Below are 16,343 nucleotides of genomic sequence, written 5' to 3'. Positions count from 1 at the left end.
AAATCTGAGTTATTTTAAATGGCTGCAGTAGTTTGCTTGATAAACTCGAAATTAATTATAGCTGAAAGAGATAACTAATCAGCTATTTGTCCTCTAGTATTGTCCAGAATGTAAAAAAACAATAATTAAAAAACCAAACCAATCCACCCCAAAATCTGAATGCTGTTTGGCCTGTCGTTATACGTGATGCAGGGGAGCTGTGTTAGCGGTGTGTAGGGATGGATCTAGTGAAATTCTGCTTTAGCCGGTGCAGGCTGGACTGTGTGACAAAGATCTGCTCATGCGGAAGTTGTGATGTGTCCATTATGCCGGTGGAGAAACCTGTTAGTAACATGGGTCGCTTACAAGGAAAGCATACGGGACCTTTGCAGCACCAAAGGCTTGCCTGCTATCTAGAAAGAAAATACTATTTCTCTGTTAACAGTGTCTTAGTAAAGGAGAACAGGATTGCTGTGGTGAATGTGTTGCATCCCAGCAGTCAGCTGTCTCGGTTCCTTTGGACTCAGCCACCATAGGTGGTGTACCTTGTGTGGTACTGCCTGGTGCTGGGACCACAGGCTGGGGTCCCATCCTGCTGCCCACAGTGGCACAGACAGAGTGAGGCTGATAGTTTCTGGGGCACGATATAGGAGCAGCAAGGCCAGTTCCCCCTTTTCTGATCTAATCTGCTTTTTCCTATTCTGCAGGCTTTTGACAAGATGAAAAATAATACTCTTTTTTTAATCCTTCTAAGCAAGGGCTTTCAGCCTCTGTCAATATGTGGGCACCTACAGCGTCCCAGGTGGCAGCCTGGCTCTCTGTAGATCCAATTTCAGCCTCCTGATGGTTGGCTGTCTTTCTTTTGGTGCCTCTTGTGAAGTCCTTAGACAAGGCCCAGATGGGAAAACCCAGACTAGACTATTTTTTGGGTTTTTTTTTTGTCTTTTGAAGCAAAAGTTTCCCACTTGCAAGAATAAGGCTAAAAGCAGAGACTGACGTTTCTTGGGAGGCTGCAGTATTGCTTTCACATTGCATCCAGCTGTGCCTCTTCCTGGCTATGATGGGTCGAGGGTATCTACTGATGCATCCTTCCTCCCTATTTCAGTGTTGGGGAGGAGGCTGGCAGAGAGGTGAGTGGCCTCTTCCTAGAGGAGTGCCATTCTAAAGCAGACAGCAGTGGGGGAAAATGAAGTCAAAATTGGAGTGCATGATAAAAAGCAATTCCTACATGACTGTCAGCGTCTAGCAGGGCTTTTTCATGTTGTGCAGGTATAAATGGAGACTCTTGGGGAGCGGGTGCGCATGGCATGAAAAGCACCATGTGGCCTGGAAATCCTGCAATAATACGAGGCCAGTTCTGAATCTAGTCCTTGGGTGTAGGCACTGAACAGTACTGACCCCAGAGTGACCATGCTTTTGGGAGACTCTGGAGATTAGGGATGTGACTGACAGCTGGATTTGGAATCTGCTTGGAAGGGATTGGTCTTCCACTTCCTGTTGCTGTAAGGGTTGAATACAGCACGGGGCATGTGGTGAATGCGAGACCTAGCCCACCATCTGGACTTCATTGGTTGCTTTTCGTCATGCAGCAGAGCACAAATCCTAAATGTTCCTCCAGACTCTAAAAGTTTAAAAAATGTCCATAGTTCCACAAACTTTGCAGAAATCTCATGTTCTGAGTTTTTCATGGTTTGGAATGAAATTTTGAAACTTGGGCTGGAATTCTAGACCCCTGCTTTCTTTTGGAGGGTCCCAAGTTTTAACGTGGGGAAAAGGCCCAATTTAACCCGGTGGATCACGGAGCTTTCTGAGTGCCTGTGCTGGCAGGCATTATGTGCACACTGTGTTTGGGCACAACCCCCAGCTCAAACCTACTTTCCAGCTGACAAAATTAGTCTGGCTGCTTTCCTCAGCTTACGGACAGGGCTTGTGGTGTTTGCTGGTGCAGCTGTCACCTTGGCATTTCGTGGGTCTCACCGGGACGTGTACAGAGTGGCGCAGTCAGCAGCAGGGTGGCAGGCTCATGGAAGCCAGGAGGCAAGCTGGCACGGGGAGCATTTGCTGGCTCTGAGAGCAGCAGGGCCCTGGGCAGCACTGGGTCTTGTCTGCCTGCAGCGTGGGCAGAAGGAAGAGCAGGTAGGCCCATGTGTTGCTGCTAAGGTGACAGTGGATGTAACTTGATTTGTGAGTTTTGGATACAGCTTTTTGGAGGTCGGTGGTGTAAGTCACAATCTTGCCTGTATATCCAGGTAAAGGAAAGCCCTCTAATTTGGGGAGCTCCTTCCCATGCCGCTGGCCATCTCCTGACACCAATGGGAGGAAACATCATGTGGTACTGGTCCTCTTCCAGTGGCAATCTTGCTGGGGCTGTGAAATTTTGACTGCTCTTCTGGGTTTCCTTGAGCAGTTGCAGAAGTCTGTTCTCTTCCATCCTCCCTGTCAGCCGCTGACTGCTTTAGCTGTTCTGACCTCTCTGGGGGTAACAAAAGGCGACTTCTCTGTCAGCTGCTTCCTTCGGGGGCTGGCAGGGGGGGCAGTGAATTGGATACTGCTGAAAGAAAGAGCTTGGAGAAGTGTGAAAACGGGCAACATCTGTTCATCTCTGCCACAAGGGCAGGCAGTGCAGCCCTGCCTTGGCATGCTGCTCTGCCAGGGCCAGAAAAGAACCACTGGGGTCACCTTGTCTTCGTGGCCCTACGTCGCTCACCGAGACTTCCCTGAACTTGTTGGTTAGTTCAGGAACAGAAAGGGGGCAGAACATCCCTTTGCACATCTGCCAAGTGAGTGCACAGCCCAGATTGCATGGTCCTTGCTGGCTGAGCTGTGCCCTGGCTGCAGTGATGGGGGTACCATCCCACTGGAGCCAGCTGCCACAGGTCAGAGGTTCCTGCACCTGCAGCTGTGAGGCAGTGAGAGATCTTTGCCATGCTCATGATGCATCTCAATGCAAAGTCAGTTTTCTAGCTGGGATTAGTTTGCCATTGGCAGGGAGGTGTATCAGGAGTTCCCAGACAGGCTTGCAGCTCTGACAGTGTGTTCTGGTTTCAGCTGGGATAGAGTTAGTTTTCTTTGTAGTAGCTGGAGTAGTGTTATGTTTTGAGTTCCGTATGAGAAGAATGTTGATAACACACTGGTGTTTTCAGTTGCTGCTAAGTAATGTTTAGTCTAAAGTCAAGGATGTTTCAGCTTCTCATGCCCAGCCAGCAAGAAGGCTGGAGGGGCACAAGAAGTTGGGAGGGGACACAGCCAGGACAGCTGACCCAAACTGGCCAAAGGGATATCCCATACCATGTGATGTCACGCCCAGTATATAAACTGGGGGGAGTGGGGCTGGGGGGATTCGCTGCTCCAGAACAAATTGGGCATGGGTCAGCAGGTGGTGAGCAAGTGCATTGTGCATCACTTGTTTTGTATATTCCAATCCTTTTATTATTACTATTGTCATTTTATTATTGTTATTATTATCATTATTATTTTCTTCCTTTCTGTTCTATTAAACTGTTCTTACCTCAACCCAGGAGTTTTACTTTTTTTTTCCGATTCTCTCCCCCATCCCACTGGGTGGGGGGAGTGAGTGAGTGAGAGGCTGTGTGGTGCTTGGTTACCAGCTGGGGTTAAACCACAACATGGTGTGACTGAGCTGGTCTCTCTGAGGGATGCTGCCAGAAGGGGAGAAAAGTCCTGTTCCCACTGCCTTATCCTTGGCTGCCCACTCCTTTCCCCTCTTTTCCTTGCCATGAACCAGTTCAGGGAGTTAACCTAGCAGAAAACTAACCCTGCTAAGCAACTTTTTGCTAGTTCAGCTCTCTGAAACTGCACACTGTGGGATCAGAGGAGCTCCATCATAAGCAAAAGGAAAGGGCTGGGAAGGATGGATGGATGGGACTACTGTATGGTCAGTTTGGCTTTATCGTCAGCTCAAGCTTGTAGCCTGCATGCGTGTGAGGATCTGTCAACATGTGGACAGGGCTGAGACTGCAGAGCAGTCCTTCTGCTGATTTCCTAAAACAGCAGAAAGAATTACTCTGTTCCTGAGCACAGCATGGGGCAAGAAGGGGGCTAAGCTACCCTTATGCCTTAACAGAGATCCCAGCAGCTACAGACAAATGCTGTCATGTTAAGGAGATGTTTATCATTTAGGTAATGTCTGCAATGTGCTTTGAAAATTAAAAGCCCTGGGAGAGAGTGAACTTTGTTTAAAACTCCTCATGCAGCCAGCAAAAACCTGCAGGGATGGGCTGAAAGACTTTTCTCCATCCTCGCTGGGAGACCTTGCTGAGAAGTAGTAGGAAGCCTTGGCCTGAAGTAAGTTTCAGTGGGGAAATAGTAGAAGGACTCGTGATAGTGATTGCATTTTGATGGAAGTGGCTGTCCTTGCACAGTGAGATTGGTGAGAGGGCAGGGGACCCCCAGTCTTTGCTAGCGAGAGGTAAACCGTCCTCTGTTGATGTTATTTCACATGCATCTGCCTGTTTCTGGTGGATCCATGAGGAATGTAAAGCTTGCTAGGGAAAAAGTGAGCTGTTTGAACTGGCCAGTGTCAGCTGCTTGTCTAGCAAAAGTAGAGGACCATGTCTGAGGGAGATGGGGGAAGAGGGACCCAGAGACAGCTCACAGGAGCTAGATGTGCTTTCAGAGGTCTGAGTGCAGGCAAACAAAGCCCTCACCAGCAGCAGTGTCAAGAAGCCCTACAGTGTTGGAAGAAAGACAGTTTAGTCCTCCTTATTCCAAGGAAGGGTAGTACAACGTGGGCCTTGGGTGGAGGTGGAAGCCCCTCTTATCCATCCTGTCCTTGACATCTGCAGAAAAGAGGCTGACTTTGGGTCCACTTCAGGAAGGAAGCTTATGCCAATTTGACTGCTCTTTCCTTGGCGCTGTGATTTTCATCATCTGCCTCAGTTTGCTTAGCTTGGTGGGACTGTGTGGACAACATGGCCTGGTAGCTGTCAAAACATGAGTGGTGTTGTGGTTTAACCCCAGCCAGCAACTAAGCACCATGCAGCTGCTCACTCCCCCCGCCCCCAGTGGGATGCGGGAGAGAATTGGAAAAAGAAAAAATAAAACTTGTGGGTTGAGGTAAGAACAGTTTAACAGAACAGAAAAGAAGAAACTAATAATAATAACAATAATAAAATGACAATAGTAATAATAAAAGGATTGGAATATACAAAACAAGTGATGCACAATGCACTTGCTCACCACCTGCTGACCCATGCCCAGTTTGTTCTGGAGCAGCGAATCCCCCCAGCCCCACTCCCCCCAGTTTATATACTGGGCGTGACATCACATGGTATGGGATATCCCTTTGGCCAGTTTGGGTCAGCTGTCCTGGCTGTGTCCCCTCCCAACTTCTTGTGCCCCTCCAGCCTTCTTGCTGGCTGGGCATGAGAAGCTGAAACATCCTTGACTTTAGACTAAACATTACTTAGCAACAACTGAAAACACCAGTGTGTTATCAACATTCTTCTCATACTGAACTCAAAACATAGCACTATACCAGCTACTAGGAAGACAATTAACTATCCCAGCTGAAACCAGGACGGTGGTGTGAGTAGCTGTTGGCTACCTGGCCCTGTTGGGCACCTGGGGTGCTGGGACCAGGCTCTCGGCACATTCAGGCTGTGCTGCCATACCCGCGGTGAATACGCATATTGAATGGCAATCCTCACATATTTGGTCTCGGGGGGTGGGGTGGTGAGTTTTTTCCCAGAGTTTTTTTCATCACCGGTCGAGTTTTTTCCCAGTGGTGCCTATAATCCAGTAGTGAATTTGTGGTGCTTGTAGAGCTGATGGCCTCAGCTCTGCAGGCATCTGCCTTGGCAGACCCCACCGAGCTCAGTGGGTTTCCTTGTCTGGGTGCAGTGACTGGCTAAGTTTCTTGGGGTGAGTGTTGGTAAATGCAAGCTCTTTGTCACGGGGAAGTAGCTCTCTTGCTTGGCACCGCAGTGGTTTCTAATTGCATATCAAATAAGAACTGGTGATTCTTAGGTTCTCTTAACCAAGGCAAAAGCATTTATTCCAGGGATCACATCTGTTTCTACTTCAGCAAAATAAAAACACTGTTGTGAAAGGAACATGGTTTTCTCCATTATTTGCCTTGTATTTGGGGCTTTGGAGCATAGTGCTGGGAACAGGATTATTCCCTTTGTGGTGTTTGTAATACTAAAAATCTGGAGCAAAGCCAAATGTCTGACATGCCCAATTGCCTTCTGCAAGAGACAATACTTCTAATAAACTATCTCCAGGACACTGGCCCTGCTGCACCCCAGCATCCGCTAGAGCCAGGGGAAATGTATTTCTGCCTCAAGAGCCATATGGGAGAGAGGAGAGTAAGAACCTAGACAGAGCCTTCCTCTGTTCATCCTGTCCTGTCCTGGTGAGAGGTGTCTGAGAGTTTAGGATTGTTGTTTTGCCAGACCCTGCTCTTCACTCTGACTTTTACAGGGGAGAAAAGCCGCTGGATTTGGCTTGCAGCCTTCCGTTCAGGGCGGCCAGTGGAAACGTGTGGTTTGATGCTACCACTAAGCTGATCAGGACTAGATCCCCCTCCCCTGGGTTCTGTGATGCTTTTACCTTTATCAGCCTTGTGATGAGCACTTTGAGAGCTAAACTTACTGCAGGAGAGTAGCGGAGGCAGAAGGCTAACTGGGAGCAGAGGGAGCGTAACTGGTATGAAGGGGGTGGGAACAGAGAACACAGGAACCTTGAGAGGCATCGGTGGATCTGAGGGACCAGGACCATGCCACCAGCATCCCTCTGAGCTGCATTTGCAGTAACCCCCACCGCTGCTTCTCTCCACAGCGTGCTGAAGGAGGTGTACGCCGCCTTCAACCCAGATGCGGTTGTGCTGCAGCTGGGGGCAGACACCATCGCTGGAGATCCCATGTGCTCTTTCAACATGACACCTGATGGAGTGGGCAAGTGCCTGAAGTATGTCCTGCAGTGGCAGCTAGCAACTCTCATCCTGGGAGGAGGTGAGTGCACTCATGTCCTGCTGTTCACAAGGAAACAGATTTGTCCTCCTGCAACCCTTCCATGAGTGTGTGCCCTTGGGCTCAGCACTGGCTGGAGTTTAGCAGAGTGACTGCTGGGCAGTGTCAGGAGGGCACTCTGTGGTGCAGTACTGTTTTCACATAGAACTGAAATCCTTGATACCGACAGGTGCAAGTCTCAATCCTGACCCTAAGATCTTGAGTTAACGGCAACTTGGCTCCTCTGGAGAAGAGCAGAGGCTGTCAACCCCTATGAACTGACCCTGGCTTCTCAATGGCACCTCTGATTCTCATCTCCGCTGATCAACCCTTTAGCGCTTCTCTTTAAAAGTGAGCGCTGTGTTCCCAAACCTACCTTGGGCATCTGGCAATGAATGATTTTGTGTGGGTTCAAGCAGGGGCTTGGGAAAAGGACTGGCTGCCTCCACGGTACAACAGGGCTCTGATACCCAGCGAAAGCTAAGGTTGACTTAGCTCTGCCATGCTGCATAACCAGCCACTTGTCTAGTAGGGAGAACACAGGACAGGCTTTACGCAACAGAGCATTTCAGAACAATAAAAGCCACTATGTGCCAAGGGGAGCCCCCCAGCTCTGTGCCTGGAGCCATATCAGCTCTAGCTGTTGTCCTTTTTGAGATGGGGGAGATCAGGTATAGCATGTTAAGCCTAAAATTTGATGTGCCTAATGCACTTTGATTTGGAAGGGTTATGAGTGTTCAGTCCTGCTGTGGCATGTCTGGGTACGCTGGGGATGGCAGCTTTCAGGCAAAAAGAAACCCCAAAATTTCTGTCAAAAAATGAGGGACAACTATTTGTCACTTGTGAAACTACCAAAGGAGTGTTGTACCACTGCAGCTTGTGGAAGCATTTGAAGTGGAAATTGGGGGACGAGTCAATACTTGGGGCGGGGAGGGAAAACCCAAACCAACAAAAAAACAACCACCAACACAAAGAGAAGGGAACATTGAAGAATATGGTCTCTCTCTCTCTTTTTAAAGTGGTTTTCTCTCTTACTATTTTAGTCATCTTTGCTGGAAAAAAAGTCTTCTGAGTTTCTTGCAGGATTGCTTTCAGCTAAGGTTTCTCCTTGTGGGCTCATGTACTGTTACCACAGAGGTGACCATTACCATACTGACTGTGAAACCTCATTTACTTCTAAAGCAGTCGCAAGTTGTACTAATGAGCTTCATATTTGTCCTCTCAAACATGACAGTGCTGAAGAGCTCACCAGCGAATGGCTGAGCATGTGTATTACGCTTTATGGGTCGAAGGCTGGCATTAAAAATCAGGAATCCCCCGTCTCTGCTGCTGCCCTTGCGCTTCTCTCTCTGTTACCTCTGAACAGGCCTCCTTGTTGCCAGGAGAGAGCCCAGTGCATGGGGCTGGGGGCTTATGCTGGGTCTGAGATGGTGGCTGGAGGAGCCTGGCCTGTGCCACGCTGGGTGTAACTGGGGTTCAGTTTGGGAGGTCTGCCCTTGCATACAGTGTCATTTGGACCTAGCCTCGTGTAGCCAGCAGGTGCAAAATGTGGTTTTGGGGCACAGCTTGAATGGATGAAGTAAGCTGAATTCATGTAAACTGTGCGTGTTGCCTCTGTGATCTGTTCCTTCCACTAAAATCTCTCCCTCTGTCTTCCCTTTCCCCACTCTTCCCCCTCCAAAATAACAATTCTTGCTGGAGACAGGAGGCTACAACCTTGCCAACACAGCTCGCTGCTGGACATACTTGACTGGGGTCATCCTTGGGAGAACGCTGTGCTCCGAGATCCCCGATCACGAGGTAAAGCTTTGACAAACCCTCCCTTCTCCTGGCACGAGAGCTGAGTCGTTCTACCTAATCCAAACGGCATCCTTGCTGCTCAGTACTGTTTTGTTGATACACTCCTGTAACAATAACGCACTGTCCTAGCAGCATAGTGGGTGTTTGTTCCCAAAACCTGAGGCTGTCCGCATCTTTTTGCAAGGGATCTCAGGCACCAATAGGCTCCAGTCTCAGATAATTACAGAGAGGATGGGGAGGGGGAGTCACCTGTTTGCTCAAAGAGCTCTTTAGGATGTGTGCACACTTTTGCCAGGAAAGAACCAGGCCTTTCTCAAGGCTTTAAATTTTAGCCCTGCTTTCGTTGACTTACAGAAAATACCAGGTGCAACTTTGAAGCTTTTCTGACCAGCAGTCTTGCAGTGGGCCGTGAGGCGAGGTGCTGTTCATGATCGCGTATGAGCTCTCAGTTCCAGTGCTGGTGCTTTTAAAGTCTTCAGCAGGGCTGGACAGCTAGTTGGAGGGACACAGTCTAGACTGAATTTGGGTGGAATAACTATAGGTTCATAATAGGTCTCAAACTGCAGATCAGTGTTATTGACCCTACAGAAACAAAACTCCATGGGCAAAGCAGTTCAAGCCGAGTGACCACAGAGGAGAATTACAGTTTTGCCTTTGTCTAAGGATCGCACGGACCAGTATGCACGAGGAAGTAGTGTTTGCGTGTATTGAAACTGGAAATTCATCATTATAGAAACTGGTGATTACAGATACAAGATGCTTTTTGAGGGGTGTCATGCTTAAATATGATCCTTTAACCAGGTTTCTGCAGAAGCAGGTTTTAATCTTTCATATATGCGGGAAGTGAAAAGGGTGAGTCCCTGTGTAGAAATTAACTGCTGCAGGTGGTTAGGTTTTGCCTGTTTGTTGTTGCTCTGAATAGTTTATTTGTTGTGTTAATGATTCCTGCACCGAGTGCCCTGAAGGGTAAGAGCAGTGTGGGAATGAGTTGATCGCAGGATGTCACAAGGTGCACAGTGGGGCCCTGTGTGCTCTGGCTACTCCTTCTCAAAGGAATTTGTATCCCATCCTGGGCTGGCCAGTGCTTGGGCTGCAGGGCTGAGCTGGCTGTGAGTTGTGGTGCTGCCGGTGGCCAGCCTGTTTGGGTTCCCCTTGCAGTGAAACGGTGCTTGTGGTTTTGTTTCCGGCGATGAGAGGAGCTGCTCAGGGTTCACCCTGGAGGAACCTGTTCCTGGAGATCAGCCCAGCCTGTCTCTTGGAGCGGTGGGGCAGCACTTGAAGAGGAATCAGCTGGAGCAGGAGGAGAAACGTGGGCTGCCTTGGATGACGCAGTCACCAAGTGCTGCTGTTCCCACTTGGGCACCTATAGGAGAATTATTACGGCAGGCTCATAAACGATGTTGAGACCTTTTGTAAGGTGTGATTTTTGTGGGATTTACAAAATTAGGAAGGCCAAGGGAGCAGAGCATCCTTGTGTGCAGTGTGAGCAAGGTGGCCTGACGGGCCCTGGCTCATCAGGCAGAGCAGTGTGCTCTCAGCCCTGGCCTTCTGGCTGCCACCCACTGCTCTCCTGAAGGTTATTTACTGGGGAGGAGATAAATGTTGCTCTGTTTTGCACCCAGCTAGGGAGATACTGTCTCTATGTGATTGGGGCAGGGAATGGGACAGTTTTTCCTTTGGGGGGGGGGGGGGCGGGCAGCAGGGAAAAGCTGTCACAAAGCCTTGATTATAAATTAAGCTCTGTTGTTTCTTGCCTGTGCACTGGGGCACGTTCCAGTGTCTGCTGGCCGCCCAACTGGTGTTGAGCTGGGTTCCTGGCCCGGCAGGTGATGGTTCCCAAAAGGCAGGAGCTATTCTGCAGAGCTGAAGAGAATTGGAAGTGGAGTTGAGCCCTCTGTAGCAAAAGCTGTTTCCCCTTCCCAGCCCACAAGAGCTTTCTTCCCAAACTGTGCATCTGAAATTTTTTTCCCACGCACTGCAAGAAACAGTTGTCTCATGGTTAAGTCCACTGCAAGTGTTTCTCTTTCTCCCTTGGCCTGGACACTGGGCTTTGCTCCCGTGATGTGTTGTGATGGTCTTAAATAGCATGGGAATGTGCAGTCTGGAGGATGGTACTTCCTTCACCATGTCAAGTGAGCAGTATTGTCCAGGAAGCTGTCAATCTGTCTGTCTCCTCTCCTCTCTGCCACTGTAGCCGATAGCAGATGCAGGGGGACGAGTATAAAGAACAGTGTGAACACAGAGTTTCTCAGGGTGCTCTTCCAGTTTTCTGTGATGTACGGCCAAGAAGTATCCTGTGGTCTCTGTATTTGTTCTGTTGGTAACATGTAAGGCTTGGTTTGTGAGAAGATTCAGCATTATTATGATACTTACATGTTTAAGCTGGTCCTGGGGGCAGCTGTGGGTGTTCAGCACTGCTCCAAACCTGTCCTAGTCAAGCGAGACCCTGGGCAAAAAGAAGAGTGCAAGGCTAACGACTGGCTGTGCACAGCATGCTTTACGGGACTTGCTGAGTGCATGCAGGAAAGGGGGTAGCTGCTTCTCCAGGGTGACGCGTTTGGGGCCATCCTTTTGGTTTCTGTAATTCCTTGCTCTCCATCTGGTACTTGACAGGGCTGAATTGGCTGAGCCTCTGGTTTCATGCCAAAATGTGATCCAATATGCACCTTCCATGGGGTAACACTAAAGATAGGGGCTTTAATCTCACTGTTCTTCATTAAAATCCTGCCTACCATAAGTGAGGCAGGGGCATTACACCTGAGAGCCCGCTCTGCCGCCTCGGCTTAAGTTACCTGGAGCAAGTTCATCCACCTCGTTGAATGAGGATGACAGGTCCAGTGTCTGTAGCACCAGGGTTTCAGGTGATGCAAAGGTCTGTATCCCTGTAATGGATAGAATTCACGTGCGTGCAGCAGTCTCCGTTTGCATCGTCTGAGTTTTCTGTCTTCTGGATACTCTTCAACAGTCAGGGAGTCATGGGTAGGTTATCCCTGCCTGTTGCCCCCCTAGCCTGTGTATTATAGTGTGTAAGTCTTACTGCGTGGAGAAAATGTGGTGGGGTTTTTCTGTGTGAGAGGACACTAAAAGATACCTATGAGCAGGTATGCTGGGCTAGTAACAGTTACCAGGACTTTTATTTTAAAAAATAAATTAATTAGAAAATTGCCTGGCTCATGAAAACTGGACATGGAAAAAAATAATTACTTTTAGATATCAAAATCCCCCTTTCAAAGTAAACTGGCACCCAGTACAGGAATGTTCCCTTTTGTTTATGTTCAAGGGCTTTATCTGGTTTGAGATAATGGAAGCAGTTGGGTTTCCACCACTTCCTTTAGGAAAATTTCCACTTTCAAAAAGATTTCCATCGCAGGAAATACTCAGATTTTCTAGTTGGTTCCCTCAGTTTGGTTTTTTCCCAGTATCCCCAGTGCCACCAGGCTGCTCTTACCCAGCTCTCAGGGCTTAGACCTCCCAGCTGGAGACTCCAGCAGCTCCTCTTGCAGTGTAAAATTTGGTTCTTCCCATCCTTTCTTCCTTGGTAAAGCCTTTCAGGCTGACTTTCATTCTCATTGGAATCTGCATCTTTGGATTTAAAGTTTAAGTCTTTTTCACACTTTGAAATAAAATGGGAAGCAGTTGTCCTGGGTTCAGCTGGGATAGAGTTAATTTCTACAGGAACCTGGGAGGTGGGGGGGGGGCATAGCCGGGGCAGCCGACCTGAACTAGCCAAGGAGCTATTCCATACCATGGGACATCATGCTCAGTATATAAATGGGGAGCGGGTCGGGGGGAGGTCTCTCTCGATTTTCGGTGGCGGAGCGTCGGGTTCCGGGTGGTGAGCAGTTGCACTGTGCATCACTTTTTTTTTTTTTGTATATTCTTTCATTAGTACCGTTGTTGTTGTTGTAACCTTTTTTTGTGTTGTCCCAGTAAACTGCCCTTGTCTCAGCCCTCGAGGTTCCAGGTTTTTTTTTCTTTTCTCTCCTCCGTCTCCTCCCTATCCCACCGGAGGGGGGCGGGAGGAGTGAGCGAGCGGCTGCGTGGTCCTTTGTTACCGGCTGGGCTGAAACCACGACAGTCCTTTTTGGCGCCCAACGTGGGGCAGGAAGGGTTGAGATAACGACAGATCTGGCCAGAGCGTGTTGAAACAAATTTGTTATACGCATTTCTTATATTAGATAAATAGATGTTAGTCACAATGTTGATTCATTTGTTTACATGGTGGCGTTTTGTAAGTTCTTATGTGCTCTATGTATTGCCTGTAGTTACGTTTCTCACCTCTGGGAGAGTGATTGGGATTATCATTTTGCTGTACTGGGCAATGTTGACTTGTGAAATGATTACATCACTGGTCATGAGGTTAAGCTGGTATCTGTATGAGGCAGTGATATCATTTCCATACTTCGGGCACCTTCTATCGGATTTTATTGGTAATTACACTCAGTCCATGGGGAAGTTAGGGGGGGATGCTTCCCCCCGTCCGTTTGCCTCCCTTCTCTCCTTCCGACTAATTACAACAGCCTTTGAGAATTTTGAATATCCTTGGGATGCACAAGCCAGTGTGCTGTTAGTGCTATGCCTCCTGAATATGTTTCAGGTCTTGTTTAGGGCTACAAAAAGGCTCTTTAAGAGTACCACCCAGAGATCTGCCCCAAAGCTGGATATTCATGGGTGGCACGGCATGTGGGAGGATATGGGCAGGTATCTAGAGAACTTCTCACCTCCAGTGGCTTTGAAGTTCACTCCCGAACAACTACAGAACCCTCATGAAGTGGTAGAATATTTGAAAGAAAAGTGCTGCGGCTATTCCAAAGACGTACAAGTCACTGCACTGTGCTGGGCCCTGGCCAGTATCTACCAAACACTACTTGATATTAGGCAGCACCCTCAGGGGCAAAAGGGGGAAAAGATGGAAAACAGGACAACAGGCACCGTGGCAACCCAAACCCCGACAACAGGCACCGTGGCTACCCAAACCCCGACAACAGGCACCGTGGCTACCCAAACCCCAACAACAGGCACCGTGGCTACCCCAACCCCAGAGACAGATACTGCAGCTAAACCAGAGAACCAACCTGTGCCAGTATCAGTCGCCCCTGTACAGAAAAAGAAACACACAAAGAAATCAGTTCGCTTAGTGAGAGATGAAGATGAACCAGGGTCATCGCGAGAACAGGAGGAAGAGGCAGAACCTGAAATAATTACCCGATCTCTATCCCTGAGTGAGTTGCGTGACATGCGAAAAGATTTTAGCCGCCACCCAGGTGAGCACATTGTTACCTGGCTGCTCCGATGCTGGGATAATGGGGCTAGTAGTGTGGAATTAGAGGGTAAGGAAGCCAAGCAGTTGGGATCTCTGTCTAGGGAAGGGGGCATCGACAAGGCAATTGGGAGAAAAACACAAGTCCTCAGCCTCTGGAGGCGACTTCTGTTAGGTGTAAAGGAAAGATACCCCTTCAAGGATGAAGTTACATGTCACCAAGGCAAGCGGACCACCATGGAGAGAGGTATCCAGTACCTGAGGGAATTAGCCGTGCTGGAGGTGATTTATAATGATCCAGAAAATGCGCAGTCACCCACAGATCCAGATGAAGTCCAATGCACACAACCCATGTGGCGGAAGTTTCTACGAAGTGCACCACCAACCTACGCCAACTCATTGGCAGTAATGTCCTGGAAAGAAGGCAATGGACAAACGGTGGATGAATTGGCTGTCCAACTCCGGCAATACAAAGGAAGTCTCTCTTCCTCCCTACGGGCCTGTGTCTCGGCTGTAGAGGAATTGTCCCGAGAGTTCCAGCAATTCAAAGTGGATATGTCCTCCTCCCCACCTGTACAGGCCCGCATCGCAGCTATTGGGAGTAAGCACTCCTCTGCCCAAGAGAGAGGAGAGAGAAAGTACACACGACGGGCTAACCTGTGGTTTTACCTGCGTGACCATGGAGAGGACATGAGGAAGTGGGATGGAAAACCTACCTCAGTCCTGGATGCACGGGTACAGGAGTTGCGAGAAAAAGCAACCAGAAAAGAGGATTCTTCTTGGAAAGCTGCTGCTCCAGCTTCCCGTGAGCAGTCCCCCAGACGCAGTAGATGGGCTGATCCCATTTCTGATGCTCTTGAAGGGACTTCTGATTCACGTGTGCGAAAAGTGAGTAACGGATATTCTAACCAGGATTAGAGGGGCCCTGCCTCCAGCCAGGTGGAGGAGAGGGACAACCGAGTCTACTGGACAGTGTGGATTCGATGGCCTGGCATGTCAGACCCACAGGAATATAAGGCTCTAGTAGACACTGGTGCACAACGCACCCTAATGCCATCAAGTTATAAGGGGGCAGAACCCATCTGTATCTCTGGTGTGACAGGGGGATCCCAAGAGCTAACCGTATTGGAAGCTGAAATGAGTCTAACCAGGAATGAGTGGCATAAACACCCCATTGCAACTGGCCCAGAGGCCCCGTGCATTCTTGGTATAGATTATCTCAGGAGGGGGTATTTCAAGGACCCAAAAGGGTACCGGTGGGCCTTTGGTATAGCTGCATTGGAGACGGAGGAGATTGAACAGCTGTCTACCCTGCCTGGTCTCTCTCAAGACCCTTCGGTTGTGGGGTTGCTGAAGGTTGAAGAACAACACGTGCCAATTGCTACCACTACGGTGCACCGGCGGCAATATCGCACCAACCGAGACTCCCTGATCCCCATCCATAAGCTGATTTGCCAATTGGAGAGCCAAGGAGTGATCAGCAAGACTCACTCACCCTTTAATAGTCCCATATGGCCCGTGCGGAAATCTAATGGGGAATGGAGACTAACAGTAGATTATCGTGGGCTGAATGAAGTCATGCCACCGCTGAGCGCTGCTGTGCCAGATATGTTAGAGCTTCAATATGAACTGGAATCAAAGGCAGCTAAGTGGTATGCCACAATTGACATTTCTAATGCATTTTTCTCCATTCCTTTGGCAGCGGAGTGCAGGCCACAGTTTGCTTTCACTTGGAGGGGCGTCCAGTACACCTGGAATCGACTGCCCCATGGGTGGAAACACAGCCCCACTATTTGCCATGTACTGATCCAGGCTGCACTGGAAAAAGGTGAAGCTCCAGAACACCTGCAATACATTGATGACATCATTGTATGGGGCAACACGGCAGAAGAAGTTTTTGAGAAAGGGAAGAAAATAATCCAAATCCTTTTGAAGGCTGGTTTTGCCATAAAAGAAAGTAAGCTCAAGGGACCTGCACAGGAGATCCAGTTCTTAGGAGTAAAATGGCAAGATGGGCGTCGTCACATCCCTATGGATGTGATCAACAAAATAGCAGCTATGTCCCCACCGACTAATAAAAAGGAAACACCGGCTTTCTTAGGTGTTGTGGGCTTTTGGAGAATGCATATTCCAAATTACAGTCAAATTCTAAGTCCTCTCTACCAAGTTACCCGGAAGAAGAATGATTTTAAATGGGGGCCTGAGCAACGACAAGCCTTTGAACAAATTAAGCGGGAGATTGTTCATGCAGTAGCTCTTGGGCTGGTCTGGACAGGACAAGATGTTAAAAATGTGCTCTATACTGCAGCTGGGGAGAATGGCCCTACCTGGAG

The 16,343-nt window shown here is 48.9% G+C and overlaps 1 protein-coding gene across 18 annotated transcripts in view; it reads left to right on the top strand.

The window, feature by feature from the left end:
* Positions 1-16,343, top strand: part of HDAC8 (histone deacetylase 8) — a 53,536-nt gene that overhangs the window by 18,821 nt on the left and 18,372 nt on the right. For 17 of the 18 annotated variants that reach the window (XR_008239152.1, XR_008239151.1, XR_008239150.1 and 14 more), the window contains 2 exons: positions 6,781-6,953; positions 8,656-8,750. Coding sequence is in view for 14 of the 18 variants with exons in the window: in XM_052813865.1 (XP_052669825.1) it covers positions 6,781-6,953; positions 8,656-8,750 (268 nt within the window). In the remaining 4 variants the exon portion in view is untranslated. The remainder of the gene's footprint in view (positions 1-6,780; positions 6,954-8,655; positions 8,751-16,343) is intronic. The other variant, XR_008239153.1, reaches the window with a different exon arrangement.

This window comes from Harpia harpyja, chromosome 18, assembly GCF_026419915.1.
Source record: "Harpia harpyja isolate bHarHar1 chromosome 18, bHarHar1 primary haplotype, whole genome shotgun sequence".
NCBI classification, from domain to species: domain Eukaryota; kingdom Metazoa; phylum Chordata; class Aves; order Accipitriformes; family Accipitridae; genus Harpia; species Harpia harpyja.
The sequence above is the reverse complement of the archived record's forward strand: the minus strand, read 5'-3'. Positions and strand labels throughout refer to the sequence as shown.